The 25,105-nt window shown below is 40.4% G+C and overlaps 1 protein-coding gene across 2 annotated transcripts; it reads left to right on the top strand.

Moving 5' to 3' along the window:
• Positions 1-9,272: 9,272 nt before the first annotated feature.
• csf1b (colony stimulating factor 1b (macrophage)) lies at positions 9,273-24,656 on the top strand. 2 transcript variants are annotated; one of them, XM_084389079.1, is made up of 10 exons: positions 9,273-9,374; positions 9,530-9,643; positions 10,763-10,876; positions 10,981-11,043; positions 13,656-13,826; positions 18,421-18,607; positions 18,776-18,912; positions 22,289-22,335; positions 22,491-22,531; positions 24,218-24,656. In XM_084389079.1, the coding sequence occupies exons 2-10, from the start codon at positions 9,596-9,598 to the stop codon at positions 24,268-24,270; spliced, it is 861 nt and encodes a 286-aa protein (XP_084245205.1). In that variant the 5' UTR covers positions 9,273-9,374; positions 9,530-9,595; the 3' UTR covers positions 24,271-24,656. The 2 variants fall into 2 exon arrangements, with proteins under 2 accessions (XP_084245205.1, XP_084245204.1); XM_084389078.1 differs by lacking the exon at positions 9,273-9,374 and having other exon boundaries at positions 9,454-9,643.
• The last annotated feature ends 449 nt before the right edge of the window (positions 24,657-25,105 follow it).

The raw sequence follows: 25,105 nt of genomic DNA, 5'->3' as shown, positions 1-25,105 counted from the left end.
TCTGCCTGTCTATTTGAATTATTATTATTAAAACATTGTGTTGAAAATATATTCGTCTTCATCTGCCTTCCTGCAACCACCCGTGACCGTTATAAAAAGGTTTCTGTCTTAAATAAATGCTTGATCTTTATTTTCATCAAAGAATCCTGATTTCTAAAAAATTATCCTGAAAATCTAAAAAGAATCCTAAAAAATATTTATTAAAAAATACAAAACAATATCTAAAAATATTAAGTAGCACAACTGTTTTCAACATTGATCATAATAACAAATGTTTTTGATCAGCAAATCATCATAATGATTTCTGAAAGATCATGTGACACTGAAGACTGGAGTAATGTTGAAAATGCAGCTTTGCCATCACAGGAATAAATTACTTTTTAAAATATAGTAAAATAGAAAACATCCATCCATCCATCCATCTTCTACCGCTTATCCGGGGCCGGGTCGCAGGGGCAGCAGTCTAAGCAGGGATGCCCAGACTTCCCTCTCCCTAGACACTTCCTCCAGCTCTTCCGGGGGGACACCGAGGCGTTCCCAGGCCAGCCGGGAGACATAGTCTCTCCAGCATGTCCTAGGTCTTCCCCGGGGTCTCCTCCCGGTTGGACATGCTCGGAACGCCTTCCCGGGAAGGCGTCCAGGAGGCATCCGGAAAAGATGCCCGAGCCACCTCAACTGACCCCTCTCGATGTGGAGGAGCAGCGGCTCTACTCTGAGCTCCTCCCAAGTGACTGAGCTTCTCACCCTATCTCTAAGGGATCGCCCAGCCACCCTGCGGAGAAAGCTCATTTCGGCCGCTTGTATCCGGGATCTTGTCCTTTCGGTCATGACCCACAGCTCATGACCATAGGTGAGAGTAGGAACGTAGATTGACTGGTAAATCGAGAGCTTTGCCTTGCGGCTCAGCTCCTCCTTCACCACGACAGACCGGTACAGGGACCGCATTACTGCAGAAGCTGCACCGATCCGCCTGTCAATCTCCCGTTCCATCCTTCCCTCACTCGTGAACAAGACCCCAAGATACTTGAACTCCTCCACTTGAGGCAGGAGCTCTCCACCAACCTGAAGCGGGCAAACCACCCTTTTCCGACTGAGAACCATGGCCTCGGATTTGGAGGTGCTGATTTTCATCCCAGCCGCTTCACACTCGGCTGCAAACCGTCCCAGTGCATGCTGGAGGTCCTGGTTTGATGAGGCCAACACGACAACATCATCCGCAAAGAGCAGAGATGAAATTGTGTGGTCCCCAAACCTGACCCCCTCCGGCCCCTGGCTGCGCCTAGAAATTCTGTCCATAAAAATTATGAACAGAACCGGCGACAAAGGGCAGCCCTGCCGGAGTCCAACACGCACCGGGAACAAGTCTGACTTACTGCTGGCAATACGAACCAAGCTCCTGCTCCGGTCGTACAGGGACCGGATAGCCCTTAGCAAAGGGCCCCGGACCCCATACTCCCGGAACACCCTCCACAGGCCGCCGCGAGGTACACAGTTGAATGCCTTCTCCAAATCCACAAAGCACATGTGGATTGGTTGGGAAAACTCCCATGAGCCCTCCAGCACCCTGTAGAGGGTATAGAGCTGGTCCAGTGTTCCACGACCGGGACGAAAACCACACTGTTCCTCCTGAATCCGAGGTTCTACTATCGGCCGGATTCTCCTCTCCAGTACCCTGGCATAGACTTTCCCAGGGAGGCTGAGAAGTGTGATCCCCCTATAGTTGGAGCACACCCTCCGATCCCCCTTCTTGAAAAGAGGGACCACCACCCCGGTCTGCCAATCCATAGGTACTGTCCCCGACCGCCACGCGATGTTGCAGAGGCGTGTCAGCCAAGACAGCCCCACAACATCCAGAGACTTGAGGTACTCAGGGCGGATCTCATCCACCCCTGGTGCCTTGCCACCGAGGAGTTTCTTGACTACCTCGGTGACTTCAGCCTGGGTGATGGACGAGTCTGCCTCCGAGCCCTCAGCCTCTGCTTCCTCAATGGAAGACGTGACGGCGGGATAGAGGAGATCCTCGAAGTATTCCTTCCACCGTCCGGTGATATCCCCAGTCGAGGTCAACAGCTGCCCACCTCCACTGTAAACAGCGTTGGTAGGGCACTGCTTCCCCCTCCTGAGGCGCCGGACGGTTTGCCAGAATCTCTTCGAGGCCGACCGATAGTCCTTCTCCATGGCCTCACCGAACTCCTCCCAGGCCCGAGTTTTTGCCTCCACAACCACCCGGGCTGCAGTCCGCTTGGCCCGTCGGTACCCATCAGCTGCCTCAGGAGTCCCACAAGCCAGCCAGGCCCGATAGGACTCCTTCTTCAGCTTGACGGCATCCCTTACTTCCGGTGTCCACCACCGGGTTCGGGGATTGCCGCCTCGACAGGCACCGGAGACCTTACGGCCACAGCTCCGAGTGGCCGCGTTGACAATGGAGGTGGAGAACATGGTCCACTCGGACTCAATATCTCCAGACTCCCTCGGGATCTGGTCGAAGCTCTGCCGGAGGTGGGAGTTGAAGATCTCTCTGACAGGAGATTCGGCCAAACGTTCCCAACAGACCCTCACAGTACGTTTGGGTCTGCCGAGTCTGTCCAGCTTCCTCCCCCGCCATCGGATCCAACTCACCACCAGGTGGTGATCAGTTGACAGCTCCGCCCCTCTCTTCACCCGAGTGTCCAAGACATACGGCCAAAGGTCGGATGAAACGACCACAAAGTCGATCATCGACCTCCGGCCTAGGGTGTCCTGGTGCCATGTGCACTGATGGACACCCTTATGCTTGAACATGGTGTTCGTTATGGACAAGCTGTAACTAGCACAGAAGTCCAATAACAGAACACCACTCAGGTTCAGATCAGGGGGGCCGTTCCTCCCAATCACGCCCCTCCAGGTGTCACTGTCGCTGCCCACGTGGGCGTTGAAGTCTCCCAGTAGAACGACGGAGTCCCCAGTCGGAGCACTTTCCAGCACCCCTCCCAGAGACTCCAAGAAGGCCGGGTACTCTGCACTGCCGTTCGGCCCGTAAGCACAAACGACAGTGAGAGACCTATCCCCGACCCGAAGGCGTAGGGACGCGACCCTCTCGTTCACCGGGGTGAACTCCAACACATGGCAGCTGAGCTGGGGGCGCTATAAGCAAACCCACACCAGCCCGCCGCCTCTCACCATGGGCAACTCCAGAGTGGTGAAGAGTCCATCCTCTCTCTCGAGGAGTGTGGTTCCAGAGCCCAAGCCGTGCGTAGAGGTGATCCCAACTATCTCTAGTCAGAATCTCTGAACCTCACGCACAACCTCAGGCTCCTTCCCCGCCAGAGGGGTGACATTCCATGTCCCTAGAGCTAGATTCCGCGTCCAGGGATCGGGTTGTCTAGGCCCCCGCCTTCGACTGCCGCCCGATCCACTTAGCACCGGCCCCTTACGGTCCCTCCTGCAGGTGGTGGGTCCACGGGAGGGTGGGTCCATGGGAGGGTGGCCCCACGTCACTCCTTCGGGCTAAGCCCGGCCGGACCCCATGGGGGGAGGCCCGACCACCAGGCGCTCGCATACGAGCCCCAACCCCGGGGCCTGGCTCCAGGGTGGGGCCCCGGCTGCGCCATACCGGGCGACGTCACGGTCCTCGTTTTTTTTGGCATCATAAGGGTTTTTGAATGGGGCTATATGCCCCTGGTAGGGTCTCCCAAGGCAAACAGGTCCTAGGCGACGGGTCAGACTAAGAGCGGTTCAAAAACCCCTTAAAATAGAAAACAGCTATTTTAAATTGTAACAAAATTTCACAATACTACTGTTTTACTGTATTTTGATCAAATAAATGCAGTCTTTGTGAGTGTAACGTTACAAAATCAGCTTTTACTCAAAGTTTAGTTTAGTTTAGTTTAGTTTATTTGTATAGCACATTTAAAAACAACGTGAGTTGGCCAAAGTGCTTTCCATTAACCCTCAAGCCGTATTCACATTGCAGCTCTTAATCCCGGATTCGTGGACAAATTTGGGCACAGAGGTCTCAGGTGTGATCCAAAAAAATTTTTTTAAACAATATTCCAACAGCATAAATAGCAAAAAATACACAACGACATTAAACACCACACCAAACCAAAATACAATTAAAATGCAAGACAACAGTAAAACAGGATAAACTCAACTGCTAGCTCAACCATAAGCCTGGACAAGTAAATGCGCCCTTGTTTCAAAAACACCCAATGTACAACATCTAATATCAGAAGGCAGGTTATTCCAGAGAAGGGGTGCAGCAACTGTGAACAGAACAGTGTGTTCCCTTTAAGTCAGTCACTACGAGTTAGTAATGGTTGACGAAATGGGGGTTTTGCTAGAGAGCGGAACCCTGGTCGTTCCGCATTGCTGACCCATCATGGGTACGCCTGTAGTTCCAATGACCCTGCTGGTTCAGGACTCCACATATTGGGACCTTGCATCCCTTCGAGCCATTGCACTCAGTCGAGCTAAAGTATCTCTCTATGAAGATGCCGCTCCTGGTTGCTTTGGCCTCCATCAAGAGCGTAGGGGACCTACAGGCATTTTCGATTGACGAAGCGTGCCTGGAATTCGGGCCGGCTAACTCTCATGTGATCTTGAGACCCCGGCCTGGATATGTACCCAAGGTTCCCACCACTCCCTTCAGGGATCAGGTGGTGAACCTGCAAGCGCTGCCCCCAGCCTTGGCACTGCTCTGTCCAGTACGCGCCCTCCGTACTTACATAGACAGAACGCGGTGTTTCAGGACCTCAGACCAGCTCTTTGTCTGTTTCGGTGGGAAGCTGAAGGGAAAGGCTCTCTCCAAGCAGAGGTTGTCTCACTGGATAGAGCCAGTGTCCTCTCGTGTATTCACTTCCAGTAGCCAGTAAGTAGGACCTGCTCAGTGTTATCGCTTGCTGCGCCATTCCACTCCACGGACTGGATACGTGTGCTATTTTACTCAGATGAGTTCTCCATAGACCCTGAGTTCCTCCTGCACTGTTGATACCGTCACCAGAGTGCATGCCCGGTTGGTCAGCCCTCGTAATTGGTTAGGTACCTCCATGTGCATGGTTACCCGGTTGGGCAACCCCCACATGTGTATTTCCACAGCTAGTCTCCTCCGAGCACGTGTCTTTCCCTCGGCAAGACCCCTCTTGGTTGAAGACACCTCAAGGTTGAAACATTCCAGCCTGTGGGCTGGATAACTCCATATGCATCCCGTACATGGGTCATATGTGTATTTTAAGTTCTCCCTGCGGGTAGGCGCTGTTACATATTCCATCTGGGATATGCTACCCAGTGTACCTTGGTAGTCTTGCGTTAGCCTGGCCCTTCATTCATGCTAGCCTCACGACAAGGAGGCTGGGGCTTGCGCAGGACACTGGAAGACAGTGGCGAGATTAGATTGGGACCCCCATTTCGTCAGTCTCTGACATAACTTGTAGCGACTGACTGAAAGGGAACGTCTCGGTTACGTATGTAACCCTCGGTTCCCTGAAGTTACGTCCACATGCCACTTCCGCTGTACTGCTGAAACAGCCGGGGCGAACAGTCTCGGCTCCTCAGCAGGTAACATAATGCGAGATTGCACTCTCTGCTCCTTTTTATACCCACGTATATCCTTTTATACTACCATCCGCAGACCGATGGTATTTTCATACCTTTGGCTGGTTTTCTAATACTCGAAGATGATAGAGCTCTCTAGGAAAACACCCATTTCGTCAGTCACTGACGTAACGTCTTCGTTCCCTCCTTCAAGGAACGAGGGGTTCTATTTACAGGTCAAACATTTGATTGACATAGCCTTCTGTTTGTTTCACAGCTCATTTTGACATGTTTTAATAACTACAGATATGGCAGTAAAATACAGCAAAGTAATACACATGACATCTGGAAAAAAAAAAGGACAAAAGTGGCTTGTACTTTACTTAACATCATTTTCCCCAGACAGTAAGATTGAAACTTAACTAGATGAAAACCTTGCTGTGTGGTGAGATACAGGACGAAACCAAAGCATAAATTATTTGCTTTGACAAGCATTTTTCAAGAAACACAAAAGCAGACACTAAAGAACAATAAAGATAAGAGTCATCTGAAGACAACTCTGATGAAATTTGCCCTAGTGTCACCGAACAGGCAGACGCTAAGAATTCATCCACAACATCCTTCCATTGTTCCAGTATTTGTCCTTCCAAAAAAATAAAACTAAAGGTCTCATCTGAGCTATCATAACCTGAATTTATTGACTACACAGCTAAATTTAAAAGAAGCTCACTGATATCTTCCAAATTAGATGGTAGATATGCTGTTTAGTCCATGCATGTGACATCCCCAAAGGCATATTCCATTTTCAAAGGCACATTCCGGGAAAATATCAAGGATAAGTTTATCCAAATCATTTTGAAATGTAATAATACAATATTTACATTCCCTTCCCCTTGAGGCAGCTCCATTCATGAAAGGGTTAGATAGTAGATCTAACCTCACAGTCAGTCTACTGGCTTTCGTTCAAGGTCAGAATCTCATCATCAGTTTATTGTTGGTCATATCCTCAGTTTAAGTATTTTTGAATAAAGACAGTAACTCTCCAATAGTTGTGAAGTAGTAAGCTGTACACACTACCTGTTATATACTTATGTATTTCTTAATTTAAAACATTCTTCAAAATGAGTCAAAAGTTCAGTCAAAAATGTGCCTTTTGTTAGCAAACTGATAACTTCAGTGCCCAAGATCAGTTGTCCTTAGATCAACCACACATGCAAGACATATGATCAGCTCATCTCATGCTCAGAAGTGCTTAACACAGCATTATGTGTCCTTCTCATTTGCAAAACTGTAATTAAATACTGCTATAAAAAAATGTTTATATATATATATATATATATATATATATTTAAAGGAGCTGTATGTAAGAAATGTATTTCAATTAATCATAAAATGGGGGAGGGGGAGGGGGAGGGGGAGGGGGAGGGGGAGGGGGATGGGGAGGGGATACACTGCCCTACAGTAATTTGAAAGTGGTTGCAGTACCAGTTTTGGCCACAATCTTACATACAGTTCCTTTAATATATTTTACTATATATTTAATATATAATACTTTTCATTTGAAATAAATTCACCATTATTTTGAACTACTAACTATTAAAAAGTTTGGAATCAGCTATTTAAAATAAAATTACACTTTTATTCAGCAAGGATGCATTGGATGCAAAATTATGCAAAATTACAGTTACACTATTACAGTGATTTTATTTTATTCTGATAATATTTCATATTTTTTCAGTTTTTAATGTATTTTTGATCTAATACATGCATCCTTGGTGAGTAAGACTTCTTTCAAAAACAGAGTTTAGTTTTGTTTAATAAAGACTTTATTGTGATGAGTAAGGCCAGGGCCGAGTGCCGTGGGATCGGAGCAAGGCCGGTCACACCGGTCTCGAGTCCCACGGAGGAGCTCGGGAAGGATAAAAGAATGAGTAATGACAGTGAAGGACAAGAGAGGACCAGGCCTGGGACTTTATGTTGTTTATATTTTGTTTTCATTTATGAGGCAATCATCCGTGAGGGGATTAAATGATCATGATAAACAACTAATCCCCCTGTCTCCTTATGGTCCTCAAGGAAAGTTTAAAGAATATGTGGATCTGGTTCTCGCAAAGAGTGGCTCCTTGTCCACAGTGGGTGAGGTGGAGGAGAAATTTACCAGCCACTTGACCATCCTGCACACCCCGGACCCAAGACCCATCCATCCTCATACTGCACACTCCACGGAATATGAGACAGAGCTCACCGCAGACCCAGATCCTGAGCCCAAGCATATGCCAGGCGCCGTATTTGTCCCAAAGCCATTTGCTGAGTGAACAGGTATGAAAGATGGCTCCAACTTCCGGAGTGTCAATGGAGATCAATGGCATGGAGTGGAGCCACTGGTTCCGCCTAGCTCCCAAGCTCTTTTGTTGCTGTTGGATTCGCCCAGCTCCCAAGCTCCTTCATCACTGCTGGCTCTGCCCAGCTCCAAAGTTCTTTCATTGTCACTGATCCCGCCCAGCCTCTATACTTCCTCCTCTTCTGCAGATTCCATCCAGGTTCTCAGCCTGCCTCCACTGGCTCCTTTCAGCTCCTCTGCACCTCCTTTGGTGGTTCCACCCAGCTATTCGGATCCGCCTTTGGTCTGTCTCAAACTTCGCCTTGGTATAAGGATCCCCTAGGTCCAACCCAGGCCTCAGAGCCCTAGACTCCACGTCCTAAACTCTACCTCGGCCTGTTGACCCATTGTTTCCTCTGTGGCTTCACTGTTCCTTGGCTCTACCATAGTTTGTGATTCCTCAGGCTCCATCGGGCTCCCTCATCTCTCTGTCTCCACCTTGGTTTGTCATCACCCTTCCATCAGACTTCTGGGCCTCCAGCTATGCCTCGTCCCTCCACCCCTTGAGCTCCATTGGGCTCCCTCCAGCTGCACTGTTGTCCTCGCTCCCACCAGCTCGGTCTGACAAACTCCCCTGGATGCATTTATCTAGCATTAAGCTAGCTTAGCTTTGTTTCTATGGTTACTTATTGATTATTTGATTATGTTCACCTGTTCATCATCTAGTGTCCTCTGTATGTATCAAGCATACTGTATATACTCCCTGTGGTTCAGTTACTCTTTGTTGGTTCTCATTTGCATTATGTGTGGTTTGTGTTGCCCTTATTGTTCTCCAAGTGATCTCCTGAATGCTTAGTTTTGTTTAATAAAGAATTTATATTTTGGAAAACTCCTTTTGTCTTCATCGTGTGTGTTGGCAATGACAGCATGACAGAACATAAATTCTTAAACCATATTTGCAGTCAACATTAAATATCACCAATTCATCGGAAAACAGTTGTTCTTTCATGTCTCATGGAGCCCTGGAAATACCAGAATTTGTGTTTGACACCTTGTTCTTTAATCTTGTCCAAGCCTGTGGTGAACATCGTCTTTCCCCCTCTCTTGAGAGCAGTGACTTTTGCTCTGACAGTTAACATGTTAAGATGTCTCTCAGCATGCTTCAGAAGGTTCAAATCTATCCCAGAAACATGGAGAACATCTGAGCATCAGCATACCAAAAGAAGAAAAGAAAAAAAAATGGTGTGAAAACAGACCACAAACAGGTAGATGGGTGAGTCATAGTGGGGTTCATGGGAAGGATAGAGAAAGATCCTGAGGCTGAAATCAAATAATTAATTGTGTCACATTTAATACATAGGCATGCCAAGTATTTAAATTTGAAAAGACACGTGAGCAGGAAACCTTGCTTTCATAAAGCCATTATGAAACATGAGAACGCAAGAAAAAGAGAGGACGAGAGAGGTATGGGCATGAAAAGGCGGAGAAGAAGTTAATGAAAAAGACAAGGAGGGGGTGAAGGGAAGGGAAAGAGAGAGTTGCTGTGAGAAAATCCACTAGACACAAGTTGTTTAATCTTTGTACCCTGCTTAACAAGAATGTGCATTAAATTCAATGTCTGGGTCAGAGTGCTTTAGTTTATATGGTGGATCGATTCCTTTATGAGCTTTTCTGTCATTCTGCTTCAACTCTTCACAGCAAAAAATAACCTGGATCTGCTCAAATGCATCTAATTGAGGATTGTAATCTTCTCCTGCTGGATCCATGAGCCAGATGAACAACCCTACACCACTTCACTTCTACACAACTAAGGTAAGCTTGAAGGTCTTCAGTGGACCTCATGTGGTCTTTCTAAAAGCTGGAAACACCTCTCTTATTGATCTGATTTTGAATATGCAAAAGACAAGCAGCAATGTTATCATTTTCTGGAGTACAAGTATTTAGACTTTGTTAAGACGATTCAGGGGGGATGAAGTGGTAGTATTTATGCACTTCTTTACTCCAGGATGTCTAACATATTCTTAAAGATGCTTCTTTTATAAAAATGTTCACATTCATTCATTTACGTCACACATCCACTGATATGGTACATCTGCTTGTGCTGCATTGTCAATAGAGATTCAGTTTACCTTCAATGCAACATAGCTAAAACATCTTTAAAAGGACAAAACACACTTTATTAAAATTGAACAATTGAGTTATTGTTACAGCCGTTTGCATTGTGTGTGTGTGTGTGTGTCTAGATCTTTACTGTCAAAATCAATTGATAAGTTCCTTTTTTTGTAGGCTAGTAATTGGCAGAAACGTGACTGGACTGTGGTTAAATCAATCTCTGCAGATGAATCTTGATAAGGATTGAACACAAGTTGTTTAGTGTATGCTAGCTGTTAAAATTATGATATTCACTGCCTCAAATAAAAATAACTTTCAAAAGAAACTTTTTAAAAAATGGAGCAGATGCAGAAATGTCAAAAGTATCAGGATCCAGTGCCGACAGAGAGAAGGACAAAAAGATGCCAGTGCCAGTGACATGGCAAAAAAGACAAATTTTTCATTTTGATTTTCCACTAATGAGCTCAACTTGCAAGAAAAAGCTTTCATGACAGTATGTATATGAAATATGTTTTGTTTTATTTGAAAATGTAATTTATTACTGTGATACAACGCTGAATTTTCAGCATCATTACCCTAGTCTTCAGTGTCACATGATCCTTCAGAAATCATTCTAGTTATGCTGATTTGCTGCTCGAGAAACATTTATTATTGTTTTCAATGTTGAAAACAGTTGTGTAGATTTTTTTTTTTATGATTCTTTGATACATAGAAAGTTCAAAAGAAAAACATTTATTTGAAATAGAATCTTTCGTAACATTATAAATGTCTTTACTGTCACTTTTGATCACTTTTAGTTTTCTTTGCTTATCACTATAGGGGAAGAATGTGTGTGTTCTCATGCTACTGTGTGTTCCCCTCTCCATGATGGACATCCCTGGTCCTTGCAAACATGCCATAACCATGGACCACCTGCTTCAACTAAAACAACTGGTGAGGAATCACATCTCAATAAAGCTTCAAGGGGTCATCCTTTGATGTTTTTTAAATGTGGCAGCTCAAAACCTAGCAATGTCTCCTGACTTTTTACTCTTCAGATCAGTAACCAGTTGCGGACTGGCTGTTCAATCACATATTCATTCATTGAGAGAAAACACCTGGTAAGAGCATCTTTAAAACATTGTCAGGCTCTACTTTTAAAACAATGTTTAAAAACAGGTTTGTGCTCTTTCCATAATACAAGATTCTATTCCAAAATCTTCTGTTTCGAATCTGCCCTTGGAAATGCAGCAAAGTTAGAGGTGTGTTTTAGATTAGATGCTCACTCCAAAATGTCATCACTCATAGATGAGATTTCCATTGTGGCATGGCATCCATGACATGGTTGAATTCAGCATGGATTTTGATGTATCTGTTGGTACCATTATGTAACTCCAAACTTCTGAACTTTAGTTTAGTTTCTTAAATCTGAAGCATATTCAATAGGACCATATTACAGTAATCAGCGGTGAGGGTATCGCGTTACAAGTAATACGAGTTATGTAATCAGATAACTATTTTCAAGTAACTAGTAAAGGAACACATTACTTTAACATTTACAACAAAATATCTTATACTTTTTGAAAGGTTTGTACTCTACTGTACAGGCATGAATGAGCATTTTCTTCAGCCTGAGGAAACGGTAACACTTTACATTAAGGTCCCATTAGTTCACATTAACAAACAATAAGAAATACATTTAGTTTTTATTAATATTTTTGAACATCAGTTAGTTTGCACATTTATTTTCACATTGCAAACATTAAGGTCCATAAAATAATAGTATTAACATATACATTTTCAATGGTCAATGTTCAAATGTTGTGGACCTACTTTATATTAAGTGTCTTTAACTACTTTGTAACATTTAAATGAATCATTTGATACAAAGCTCTCATTGTGTTATCTCATACAGGTTTTTACTTCTACTATTTACTTCTTTGTACTTCTATTTAAAAAGTACCTGCATTTAATTACAGCTGTAATATTTTTTTGTAATTACATATATAATTACACTGTTGAACCCCTGAACCCACCCTTAAACCCAACTAGACCACCAAACCTGTCCCTAAACTTACCTGTATCCCACCTCAATAGCAGAAAAGGTATTTTGCAATACACCATGCATTGTACCTAACAATTTTGTTGTTGCTGTTGATGTAAGTACAAAAGCTGCGCCCCAGTTCAGAGGCCGCATCCTTCCGTTTGTCAAACTAATGTTAACAAATGGAAACTTATTGTAAAGTGTTACCCATATTCAGAGACAGATGGGGCAGGGCCCCACTAAAATATTTATCCAAACATAGACCTCTATACACACTAAAGTAATAATAAATTGTAAATGTCGTCAGCATTCTGCAACAAATATTTTTCGGATTTTCTAGACATTATAAAGGGGTCATGAACTGCATTGTTTTATTGTTTTTTAATGTTTCCTGGGGTGTACTTATAATGTTCCTGGGGTGCACATAAAAAAATAAGTACATTTATAAATAAAAGGCATTTTTCCTATCCTGTGTTTAGCCCTCTGATTTTGAAGGGGCGTCCACTGCTGTGATTGGCTAACATCTTTGCATATGAAATAAGTATTACATGTGGAAATCTCTCAAAAACTTTTAGCGCGTTTTTACTATTACAGCTCTCAAGATTAACTAATTGAGAAAGGTGTTGATTATAGCATTATATTTAGATCTATAGCATTTAGATCGTGGCATGAAAGGTTGCAGTGATCCGTATTATAGCTGATCACAGACATGTTGAGAGCATGAATGCAATGATCTCGTCATTGCAACTCGATTTCGGCACTCTATTGAATGTTTTCATCATAACTAACTGTGCAAACCATGGTGCAAAAATTATTCAAATAAGAGATTCATTGATTATAACAGGAGTTTTGGTGCAAATCCAGAACTCAGTCACTGATAAACTCACGCTGATTGATTTCATAGCTCTAGCGATTGTAAAGGGAGCATTCTTTGATCGCTTTCTATGTATAATTTAATCACAGTTTAAATAACAGATCATTTTCATCCTACTAAGAGAGACAATGTGAAGTTGCCCTTTTAGTCACTGGTTTGATTTACTGATACATAGACAAAGAACATCTGACTGTACATGGCTCATTACATATCAGAAATCACTGGACATAGATCAGGCATCAGGAATTAACATGGTTACTTACATGTTGTGGCAATACTGTCGAGTTCATATCGTAAAAGTCTGTTTGCAAAGCCTGCGCCGAAATTGAGACTGATTTACCAAAGAATCCACAGTAAAATGGACTGAACAAATAAATAATGCTCAACTGAGACATTCACAATGTTGAAAATAAATGACCACATTACTAGCATTAGGATCCGTAGGAAGGTAATGTTGTTTTTAGTTCCAGTGATCCTGTATCACTCTTCTCTCCTCGTCATATCACTAACACGCCAGTGGGCGGGGCCAAAGGTGCAGTGATGAAGTAGGTGTTGATCTTCTTCTGTAGAGTGTGCTCATGTGAATAGCCTTTATTCAGTAGTTCTGTTGTGTCATGTGTCATGGCCAGGAACCGCTACTGCCCATATTACAGAAAATTATCCACAAAGTACATGTTGATTTCTCCAGCAAAACCAAAGCCAGCTGCCTTATCTCTTTTGAAAGCAAAGTTAAGTACACAATGCTAATGTGCCAGATTTTATTCTCCAGTTGTCGCCAACCTGTTTCTTACTCATTCTCCTTCTTTGTTTTTTAGAGCGTTGTGTGTTATGTGAAGGCTACTTTGCCAAGGGTGCTTGAACTGTTCAACGTCCACTTCAAATACGTGCGGGGCTCAGGAAGTGCTCAAGCAGTGGTCTCCATACAGAACCTCATTCTCAACATCTACTCCCAACACTGCATACCTTTACTGAATGAAGAACTGGAGGTGTTTGCACTCACACTCACATATCTTGATCTCAGGGACACAACATCTTAACAAGGTTCTCTAGGCTACTTTAAAATTAGTTAATAATTGTCAAAAAAACAAACAAAAAAAACTCTTACAAATAAAGGTTCTATATTGGCATTGGTTGTTCCATTAAGAACCTTTAACATGGAATTCTTCCACTGCACAAAAGGTTTATGATAGTGGTAAAAGGTTCTTTGGATTATTAAAATGTTCTTTACAGTACATAAGCTACATCACTGCAAAAAACCCTTTTAGAACCTTTATTTTTATGATGTAGTTAACATATTACACAGCTCTCTGGAATACTCCATTCTGATTGGTTCATCGCTGCATTCAGAGGTCTGATATTTTCTACTACTCGCCATACATCAGTCACCCATTTGGTAACTGAAACTGGCGCTACTTTAAACTGGCGTCTCTCACTTCATACAAATGCAACTGGCAGCATCTTGAGTCTCTTATTGATTGGCGTGTAAATGACTCTTTTATTACTGCGCTACTTAGTTGCAGTGTTCGTCTCGCTCAAATATCAGCATGGTTGCAAATTTGATATGAAATAGTTATTGAACTGTTTTCTAAAAATCAATAAGTAACTTACAATTTAGGTTCAGATGAAAAGAGTTCCAAGCAAAGCCACATTACTTTTTGAAGGAATTAGATAAGTCAATGATTCAATGACCCATTTGTTCCTAAATGAATCCACCGTTTTGAAAGAATCGGTTGAATGATTGATTCAATGACTCACTCATTAAGACAGTGACTTGCCACCAACTTGGTTACATGTACAGTATAAGTATCATTTAATATTTCTTATTAAAAATAGTATATTTAAAACAATCTCATAACATTATGTATGCAATTGTAATTGCAGTGTAGATACATTCATGCCACCTCTGAGTTGCATTAAAGGGTTAGTTCACCAAAAAATGAAAATTCCGTCATTTCCGTCACCCTCATGTCGTTCCAAACCTGTAAGACCTTCGTACATCTTTAAAAAGGTATTTTTGATTAAATCCGAGAGCTTACTGATCCCTCCATAGACAGCAATGTCCATGTGACTCCAATGGATCAAATGTAATGTTATGAAGCGATGAGAATGCTTTTTGTGCGAAAAAACAAACAAACAAAAATAACGACTTTATTCAAGAATTTCTTCTCTTCTGTGTCAGATCTCCTACTCTATTCGCGTAGCAAACACAGTACAGCACTTCCATTTTCTACGCCAGAATGCCGCCTCACTATTGGCCGATGCTGGTCACGTGAGCACCACGACACACGCGTGTGATGCTGACCCATGAGCCGGCCAATAGTGAGGCGGCGTTCTGACGTAGAACCCGGAAGCACTGCACTGTGTACACTATGTCAACAGCGTAGGAGAATGACGTGGAAGAGATTGTTGAATGAAGTCGTTATTTTGGGGGGGTTTTGCGCACAAAAAGTATTCTCGTCGCTTCATAACATTACATTTGAACCACTGGAGTCACATGGACTATTTTATGATGTCTTTACTACCTTTCTGGGCCTTGAAAGTTGCAATGACGTTGCTGTCTATGGAGGGATCAGAAAGCTCTTGGATTTCATAAAAAATATCTTAATTTGTGTTCCGAAGATGAACTAAGGTCTTACAGGTTTGGAACAACATGAGGGTTAATAATTAATGACAGAATTTTTGGGTGAACTAACCCTTTAATCACTGTCTATTTTCCTTTACTTAACAAATGCTATAAAATAAGGCTATTGTTCATTGCATTAACAATTGTTAACGTATATAATCTTTGTGTAAAGTGTTATCCACTTTTTACAGCATTTAAAAAGTATGGTTACTGTGCAACTTTTTAACACATGGAATCCAACATTAAAAATCTATTGGTAGGCTGTAGAAATTAACATTTACCAAGCACGATTAATTAATGCTAAAAAAAATTGGGGTTACACTTTATTTTAATGTATCCGTGTAACATAGGGTTAGGATTGGGGTTTGGTTTAGGGTTAGTTGCATGTAATTATGCATAATTCATAATTATTACTACAGTAACTACATGTAACGTGTAACAAGGACACTGTGAAAAAAGTATTGTTCACTGGTGGTTCATTTTGCCAATTGCATTAACAAATTTTTCACCATCTTAATGTAAAGTGTTAGATTGCAAGACAGAGAATCTTGAAGGCCTACATTTCAATGGCAGGTTTGCTTGACTTTGGTCTGAACAAAAGCATTTCAAGAGTGTTTGTATGTGTATGTGAGTTTAGTCTTTTGTGAAACCACAAACAGATTTAAAATACTCAGGGGTCACATTTCAGAAGTAGCAGTCTGGAGTTGGTTGTGTTTTCTATATAATGTTGCAATATGAAAGGCTAAAACTGATCCACTCTTTCATGAAATGTATTCAGAGACATCACTCAAGCACAAATTTTGGTCCATATCTTTGATCAAATCTGCACTCCTCATATGTTCTTGTCGTGAGAGCCACAGATCTCCAGTAAAACCCTTAGAAGTCCTATAGTAATGTAAAGATGTCTGAGGATATATTTGTTTCTTCTTATAGCTTAGAAAGCTAGTTGAGCATTGTTAATTTGTTTGCTTACAACCCTGTCACATTTGTAGTAATTTTCATTTATTTAAAAAAATATTTCTTCAAATCCAGCTTGAGAATTTTTCCATCTGGCAGCTGGTGTCGTATATCATCAGTGCGTGAGAAATGTGGTTTCAAGTACAAAAAGTAAAAAGAAGTCATGCTGGCACTTTGTTATAGTTCAGTTGTAATGTGAAAAAGGCATCGCAGCCGTACCTGCTTTCAACAAATTTTTTTATAAGAATTTTATAAGAATTTTATTCCCAATAAGAAGCTTTTAGTGATTTATTGACAATGTCATTACTAAATGAAATTACATGCACACTAGTGTGGCATGAGGCAAGAACTTTTTCAGCACCCTCTTCATCAAAATATAATCTCTCATGGCATGACGCAAAGCATGTGGATTATGGGATCCATTCAAACTACACTTAAGGAAACATTTATCTCTAGCTTTGCTTAAGATAATCTTGAAAAACCTGACTTGCCTTGACTAAGAAAGACTTGACTTAACTTGCGTGAGCTTCTGAGATGCATTTCCAACATTTTAGCATAGGGATTCCCACCTTCAGATCAAAGGAGGAAACATATTGAGGCCAATTTATATATAAAAAAAAATGTTTCATGTTTAAATTCAGCTTTGGTAATAAGAGACATCAAAAACATTAAACATCAAAAAATCGTAAAAAAAACTACTTTAGAATGGTTGTGTATAATGCACACTATGATAATGCTACATACATACATATATATATATTTGTAATAAATATATTATTAAACAAATTATTTTATATTTTTAAACTATAATATATAATATACATATAAATATAATTCACTAAAAAAAATAATCTGTCAACATTTACCCACCCATGTTGCTCCAAAGCTTTTGTGGAAGACAATGCAAGGTCTTTTCCACGCACTTTCAACATTCAAGCTTCAAAAAGAACACAACCACCATAAACACCATAAAAGTAGTCGATAAGACTCAAGATATATCAAGGATGTCAAGATATTTACTGAACAATGACTTTTAATTTAATTTATGCTCCTCAAACGAATCATATCACTCACGAAAAGGAAGTACACATTAGCATAGTTTTAAAAAGAGTACTTATTTGGGATATAATAGGCTATATTTAAAAAATATATACTTATTTGCAAGCTGAATGTATTTTTAGACACTTAAATGCACGACACGTTAATTGCAATTCAATAAAAATGTATTATAGTTTCAATCATATTAAAATCAGTTAGCTGAACTTCAGAGTGATTTTTTTAAAACACTTAAGTCTTAAGAGCATCTTTATTTGTAATCTCATAATTACTCCTATTGACTGAAATATTTGACTTTGAAATTTTACTGCTGAATGTGCTGAAATATACTTTAATGTAATTTATATTGAAACTATTGTCAAGTATTTCAATAAGTGTACATTTGTTAGGATAATGTTTATTTAAAATATATGACCTTTACAGGTAATATGAAATAACACTTTACATGTGTTTAAGTCAAAATATCAAAATAAGTGTACCTTAAAGCAGGACAAAAAATATTTAAACATAATGATTTTAATTTGATATGAAGAGTACTTAAGTGTGTTAAAAAACTGTCATGAAAGTGAATACTCTCTTTAAGTACACTTAAGTTGCCATTTTTTCCATTAATACATAATTTGAAAGTACATACTTAAGATTTGAAGTACATAGTGCACATTCAATTCAAGTAAACACACTTCTTTTCCACAAGGGATGGTCCACATTTATGATACTTTGATGTTACTATTGTGTTCTTTTTTAAGCTTGAGAGCTTTATGTCCGGCTGAAAAAAAGAGAAAGTCGTGGTTTCAAAACAATATGAGGTTGAGTAGAGTAGATGATGACAGAATTGACATTTTTATGTGAGCTATCCCTTTAAGATCCACAATGTTAAATTACACTTGAACCCGATCTCTCAGTATTTATATTTGTTTTTTTTCTTTCACTCTGACTCTCTGCAGGAGGACCCTGTAGCATTCGAGAGGCAGTACAATGAGACTCCAGTCCAGGCACTTCAAAGAGTCGAGGAGGTTCTGTCCCTCTACTTGCATCTCATCACATCCACTAACACTCCTGTTAACTGGACCTGCGAGCAAGAGTACAACATCAATGTACCTCCTACTGAGACACCGCTAACCACTAGCACAGGTGATTGCACAAACACATACATTTGTCTACATGAAAAAGAAACAGGTACAGTTCACAAGTGAAGCTGTTGGCAAGACAGATGATTTTCAAACACACACACACACAGACACACATACACACACACATCCCTCCAGCAATGATTAAGACCACATGTTTGTCCTTTGAAAGAGGTTGCGGTGGGATTATTCGGGCAAGCTCCTCAGGGGTCCTCCAGTGATCATTTCTACAGACTGGGCTTCATTGTGGTCTCCATCTGTGGAGGATTTCTTTTCCTTCTCACTGCCTGCTGCCTCCTAGAGAGAAAGGTATGCCATTTCTCCATAAATGCCATAAGAGCATTTTTTGGGGGGTCCAAAGCTTTTATGCACACAATTTGTTATAATGTTATAAGTTTCCAAAAAGTCAGACAGGCAGACAGTTCTGGTGCTTTTGTTGACATATTTTGAAGACAGGTAGTGACAAACACATTTTCGAGTTATTTCAAAGACTTGGCAAGATTCTAGTGCTTCACGATGAAAGACCTCCAGCCAGCACAATGTGCTTCACCTCAATCTCGTATTGATTTATGATGGTGTGAGTGTGTCTAACGCTGACTATTTACAGCGCCCTTAATTCTTTTCATTTTTATTCATTGCAACAATTAAACAAAGTCTCTTTGGCTAAATGTGTACCAGACTCAGAACAATTGCTCCAGGAGGAATTCAATTGCTCCGGGGGCGCAATTGAGTTCACACGTATGTTCTATATATAGTATGAATGTCTGTAGGATCATGAATGTAATCCGGATGTACTAGATTGGCCATGTTGCCATTATCATGTGACCAGTGTTGGGTTTAATGCATTGCTAAATAATTAATGAATGTAATTGAATTACTTTTCCCTTGAAAAAGTAAAGTAAGGTATATCTCTTAATTTTTCTGTAATTTAATTACAGTTACTTATGATGTAATTGTATTAAATACTGTATAAGACTACAGACCAATTCTATGTAAAACAATAGTGGATTTAACATCGAAATTTAAAGTTTAATGTTAAAATGTATGTTTTTATTGTAACGTTCAAATACTTTGGTCTTTTATGCAATTTTATATTATTTATTTGAAAGAATTAAAAGAGCAGTTTCATGTCTATTCTTTTATTGTTCAACTGGTCAAGTTTGATATGGAATTAAGAATGGAATTAGTAATGCCATACTTTTTAGAGAGAGTGATTAATCGAATTACACTGTTGTAATTAGTAGATAGTAATGAACCTTACCCAGCGCTAAATGTGACCTACCAGTGTCAATTGCGTTGCTTCACTGCCATTAATAAATCCTCTCCTGTGGCCTCATGGGATAGTAAAGTGTCCATCGTATGCGCACTTCAGTATCTTGCCGGAAGTAGTATGTCATCCGGGTACATTTTTGCTTACTCTTTTATGAGTACTGTGATTTTGGACATACTTCTTTACATACTGTTTTTCGCATACTAAAAGTATGTGATTTCAGACACAGCCATAAGTCAGTTATTTAGCATGCTAGAAGGTACTCTAGCAATATATGTTAGTTCTTGCTGTTGAAAAGCAGCACCACATGATGCTATTATCACCTTACTGAAGTTCTCTATAGATTATAGAGGTGTTGCGCCTCAAGTCTGACTGTGAATTATGACTTAAAAGATTTGTATCCTAATCTAAACAAACAATCTTTTCCCACTTTGGAAATAAATCATCCCTTGTGAAAAAGAAGTGCACTTAATTCTATAGAATGCATTCTTGTAGTGTACTTCAAATCCTAAAAGTGTATAGGCATATATATATATATATTTAAACTTTGTACTGTATACACTCACCTAAAGGATTATTAGGAACACCATACTAATACTGTGTTTGACCCCCTTTCGCCTTCAGAACTGCCTTAATTCTACGTGGCATTGATTCAACAAGGTGCTGAAAGCATTCTTTAGAAATGTTGGCCCATATTGATAGGATAGCATCTTGCAGTTGATGGAGATTTGTGGGATGCACATCCAGGGCACGAAGCTCCCGTTCCACCACATCCCAAAGATGCTCTATTGGTTTGAGATCTGGTGACTGTGGGGGCCATTTTAGTACAGTGAACTCATTGTCATGTTCAAGAAACCAATTTGAAATGATTCAAGCTTTGTGACATGGTGCATTATCCTGCTGGAAGTAGCCATCAGAGGATGGGTACATGGTGGTCATAAAGGGATGGACATGGTCAGAAACAATGCTCAGGTAGGCCGTGGCATTTAAACGATGCCCAATTGGCACTAAGGGGCCTAAAGTGTGCCAAGAAAACATCCCCCACACCATTACACCACCACCACCAGCCTGCACAGTGGTAACAAGGCATGATGGATCCATGTTCTCATTCTGTTTACGCCAAATTCTGACTCTACCATCTGAATGTCTCAACAGAAATCGAGACTCATCAGACCAGGCAACATTTTTCCAGTCTTCAACTGTCCAATTTTGGTGAGCTCGTGCAAATTGTAGCCTCTTTTTCCTATTTGTAGTGGAGATGAGTGGTACCCGGTGGGGTCTTCTGCTGTTGTAGCCCATCCGCCTCAAGGTTGTGCGTGTTGTGGCTTCACAAATGCTTTGCTGCATACCTCGGTTGTAACGAGTGGTTATTTCAGTCAAAGTTGCTCTTCTATCAGCTTGAATCAGTCGGCCCATTCTCCTCTGACCTCTAGCATCAACAAGGCATTTTCGCCCACAGGACTGCCGCATACTGGATGTTTTTCCCTTTTCACACCATTCTTTGTACACCCTAGAAATGGTTGTGCGTGAAAATCCCAGTAACTGAGCAGATTGTGAAATACTCAGACCGGCCCGTCTGGCACCAACAACCATGCCACGCTCAAAATTGCTTAAATCACCTTTCTTTCCCATTCTGACATTCAGTTTGGAGTTCAGGAGATTGTCTTGACCACACCCCTAAATACATTGAAGCAAATGCCATGTGATTGGTTGATTAGATAATTGCATTAATGAGAAATTGAACAGGTGTTCCTAATAATCCTTTAGGTGAGTGTAGATAATGTTAATGAAATAAAAGGCCAAATACATAAAGTACACTTTAATGACTATGTTTTGTAACAAGTTTTACTTTAAAGTACATTTTAAATCATTATGTTTTAATAATCGTTTGTCATGTTGTCATGCACACCAAGTATACACACACTGACTTGTCCGTTAAACATGATCCCATTAGCCCCAGCTGGTAGATATTGTAACTACACCATCTGGCAGAAAAAGCATTATTCTCCACTGACAGCCATTAAAATGTTACATTGTAATAATAAATAATATATATATATTTGTTTTATTATTATATTAGTAGGCTAGATCTTTTGCCAGTGGCCAGTGTTTTGTAGGCCTCTTAATAGCATGAAATGGATTTGGAATGGATATTTATCCATGTCAGCTGTCATGCTAAAAATTAAAACTGGAGCCAGAAATAGCTTGAAAAAAACAGACTGTGAAGGATTTTTCTCACATCTTCCATTCATCATCATTAGGTCAGCTAGTAGTACATCGAACCTCACACTTAAACTGTATCTGGTTTTAAAAAGAGTAACAAAAAGCGAGAAGTAAAAAATGAAAAGAGTATTTGTTGAATGTGTGACATCATTCATGCATGTAATTTCATTTGTAATTCTGTTTCCACAACAGAAGCTGCAACGCCAGCTTCACAGAACAAGAATGTCATCGGACTGGGGGTAACTTTGTTTTATCTCACCCTATTTTGCTGTACAATGTTTTGATGTTGTCATGCACACTGTATATATTTGAATGCTTTGACCTATGACATAATGTCAAAATATATGTCAAAACTATGCATATAGCAAAGGAATATCAAAATTTCTCTTTACAGATTACAAGTTGTCGAAAACTTTGAAATCCAAGAGGAAGTATGTAAGTATTTGTTTTTTAAGTCCTTGCTTGATTTTGCATCAACGTCAAAATTGACAATAAAAATAAATGAATACCTTTATACATCCCCCAATACTTAGAATAGAAATATGATACCTGGTTTGGTATTTGACAAAAGTAATGGACTTTAGGTAATGCTAAAGGAATAGTTCACTTAAAAAAACAAAAAAAAAAAAAACGCTGTCATCATTTACTCACCCTCAAGTTGTTTCAAACCTGTATGAATTTCTTTCTTCTGCTGAACACAAAAAGAAATATTTTGAAGAATGTCGGTAACCAAACAATTGATGGTCCTTATATACTTCCATAGTATTTTTTGTATATTCACCGGGGCCCATCAACTGTCTGGTTATGAACATTCTTCAAAATATCTTCTTTTGTGTTTAGCAGAAGAAAGAAATTCATACAGGTTTTGGAACAACTTGAGGGTTAAGTAAATGTTAAAGGTATAGTGGAGGATTTTCTTTTTCCGGGTGGATCATCAAGACTATTGGTCCTCCTAGTTGTCAATCATTCTGGTGATATGTCTACGTAAGGCCGTCGTACGTGCTCGTCCCTAGGTAGTTTTCGCTTTCTGCGCATGCGCACTTTCAGGTGTATATGTGTGGTGAGCTACGGTTTCAGCCATTCATTGAAGCTCGCCGTTCTCACCGGGTTTTTTCAAAATGTCTGAGGGTCGCAAGAGAAAAAGTGTCTACGAATTGTATGACAAGAAGAGAAAGGCCTCTGAAGAAAGAAACAAGACCAGAGTGTTTTTGGGAGAATATTACACACGCTTGCGTGCGCTAAAAGCACAGGTTGGGCTTCCCACTGATGCCTCAGTCGCGAAGTTTCTACTCGACAGGTAAAGTTTGGTATGCTATTTGGAGAAATCCATTTAAAAGCACTGCTAGTAAAAGTTAATGTAAGCTATGATTAGCGATGCTAGCCCTGGCACAAGTCACGCACCGACAGCAACTTGTAAACAGAGCGTGCACGAGGAGAACTAGGCTCGTGCACACGTTTAATAGGCGTTCCCTCTCGGGAGCAGGTAGAGTGTTGCGCATGTGCATTTTTTCAAAAAGTGGAGAGGGCGGTTCTTTTCTAAAATTCTAAAAATCCTCCACTATACCTTTAAATGTACATAATTTCAGATATTATCTTCAGCACACAATCAATTGAGATCTGTAGAGGTCAGATGGCCTGGGAAGGACATAAAACATGTTGAATATCGCATGCAAGTGATCAAAAAAGGTCCAAAAAAGAAAAAGAAAAACCTTAGTTGAACATTTTGACATAAACTGGGGAACTGCAGGACGTTCATGAGTGAATGTTCTTGATGAAAAGATAATAATTAACTAAGTTATTAAAATGTAAAATAAATATAATACATTTTAAAATGAAAATAATCAAAATAAAACACAAAAAGTATTAAATTAAATGTAATTATTGAAGGGGGTACAAAAAAAATGAAACGACAAACAAGCCTCTAGTCTAGAGAATGAATTATTATAAGAATGATAAACTGATAGACCAACACACACACACACACGCACGCATGCACACACACACATACTGTATACTCAACACTTACAGTGAACTCTCAGCATTCAGATCGTTAACATTCTGAAAAATAACAATAGCGCAGATGTGCTCATATACTTCCTTCTCCATTGTCATCTTTTGTAGACCAGACTGACCGACGGAAAGCGCTTGGCTCACACCTCTCCACTGCCTTCTAACTGATTCTCGAACGAAGACAGCAACTCTCCGACTCTGAGAAGACAGCAAACAGTGCATCATCAGACGGTGTTTCCAACAGCAGAGGAAACAGACTTAAGATATACTTCTGATTATTTGTTAACATTACTCATACATCTTGGGCCTTGTACATATGTAAATTTGCATATTATTACAAACATCTATTTCTGGACTACTGGAAAAGTCAAAGTATTGCATGCTCAGTAATTCTACAGTTACATCAATCCACAAAGCACCTGTAACAACTAGAAAAAGAAAATCAGTCAATCATAGTTTGTTTCATAGTTTGTTTCAGTTGTCAGTCTACTATAATGCTGTTATTGTTCATATGTGGGCAGTATCATACAGTAAAGGTTTCATTTGTTAATACAGAACTTTTTTTTCATTTCTTTCCATTTCCAGGTTTAAGGGTTGAGGGTGTGAAAACAATTATTAGGCAAAATACTCCAGATGACACTCGCATATCTAACAGATTTTCCAAAAAGAGGTCAAAAGGTTATCTCCCCCGGTGACACACTGATATGAAAATGCTGTTTGAGTTGACAACGGCACATTTTACAAAACAGATTTATTTTAAGAGAGCAGTTCTGCTCGTTCATATTTAGATATGCATACTTTTAGAAATAAAAGTTCTTTATTGGCAGGTTCCATTAAGAACCTTTAACATCCATGGAACCTTACCAATTCACAAAAGGTTCTTTATAGTGGAAAAAGGTTCTTTAGATTATTAAAATGTTCTTCACTAAGAAAAAAACAATGGTTCTTTTAACTGATCACTGAAAAGTTCTTTGGGGAACCAAAAATAGTTCCTCTATA

Source organism: Rutilus rutilus (assembly GCF_951802725.1).
Source record: "Rutilus rutilus genome assembly, chromosome: 19".
NCBI lineage: Eukaryota > Metazoa > Chordata > Actinopteri > Cypriniformes > Leuciscidae > Rutilus > Rutilus rutilus.
This window is presented reverse-complemented; position numbering and strand designations above follow the sequence as displayed.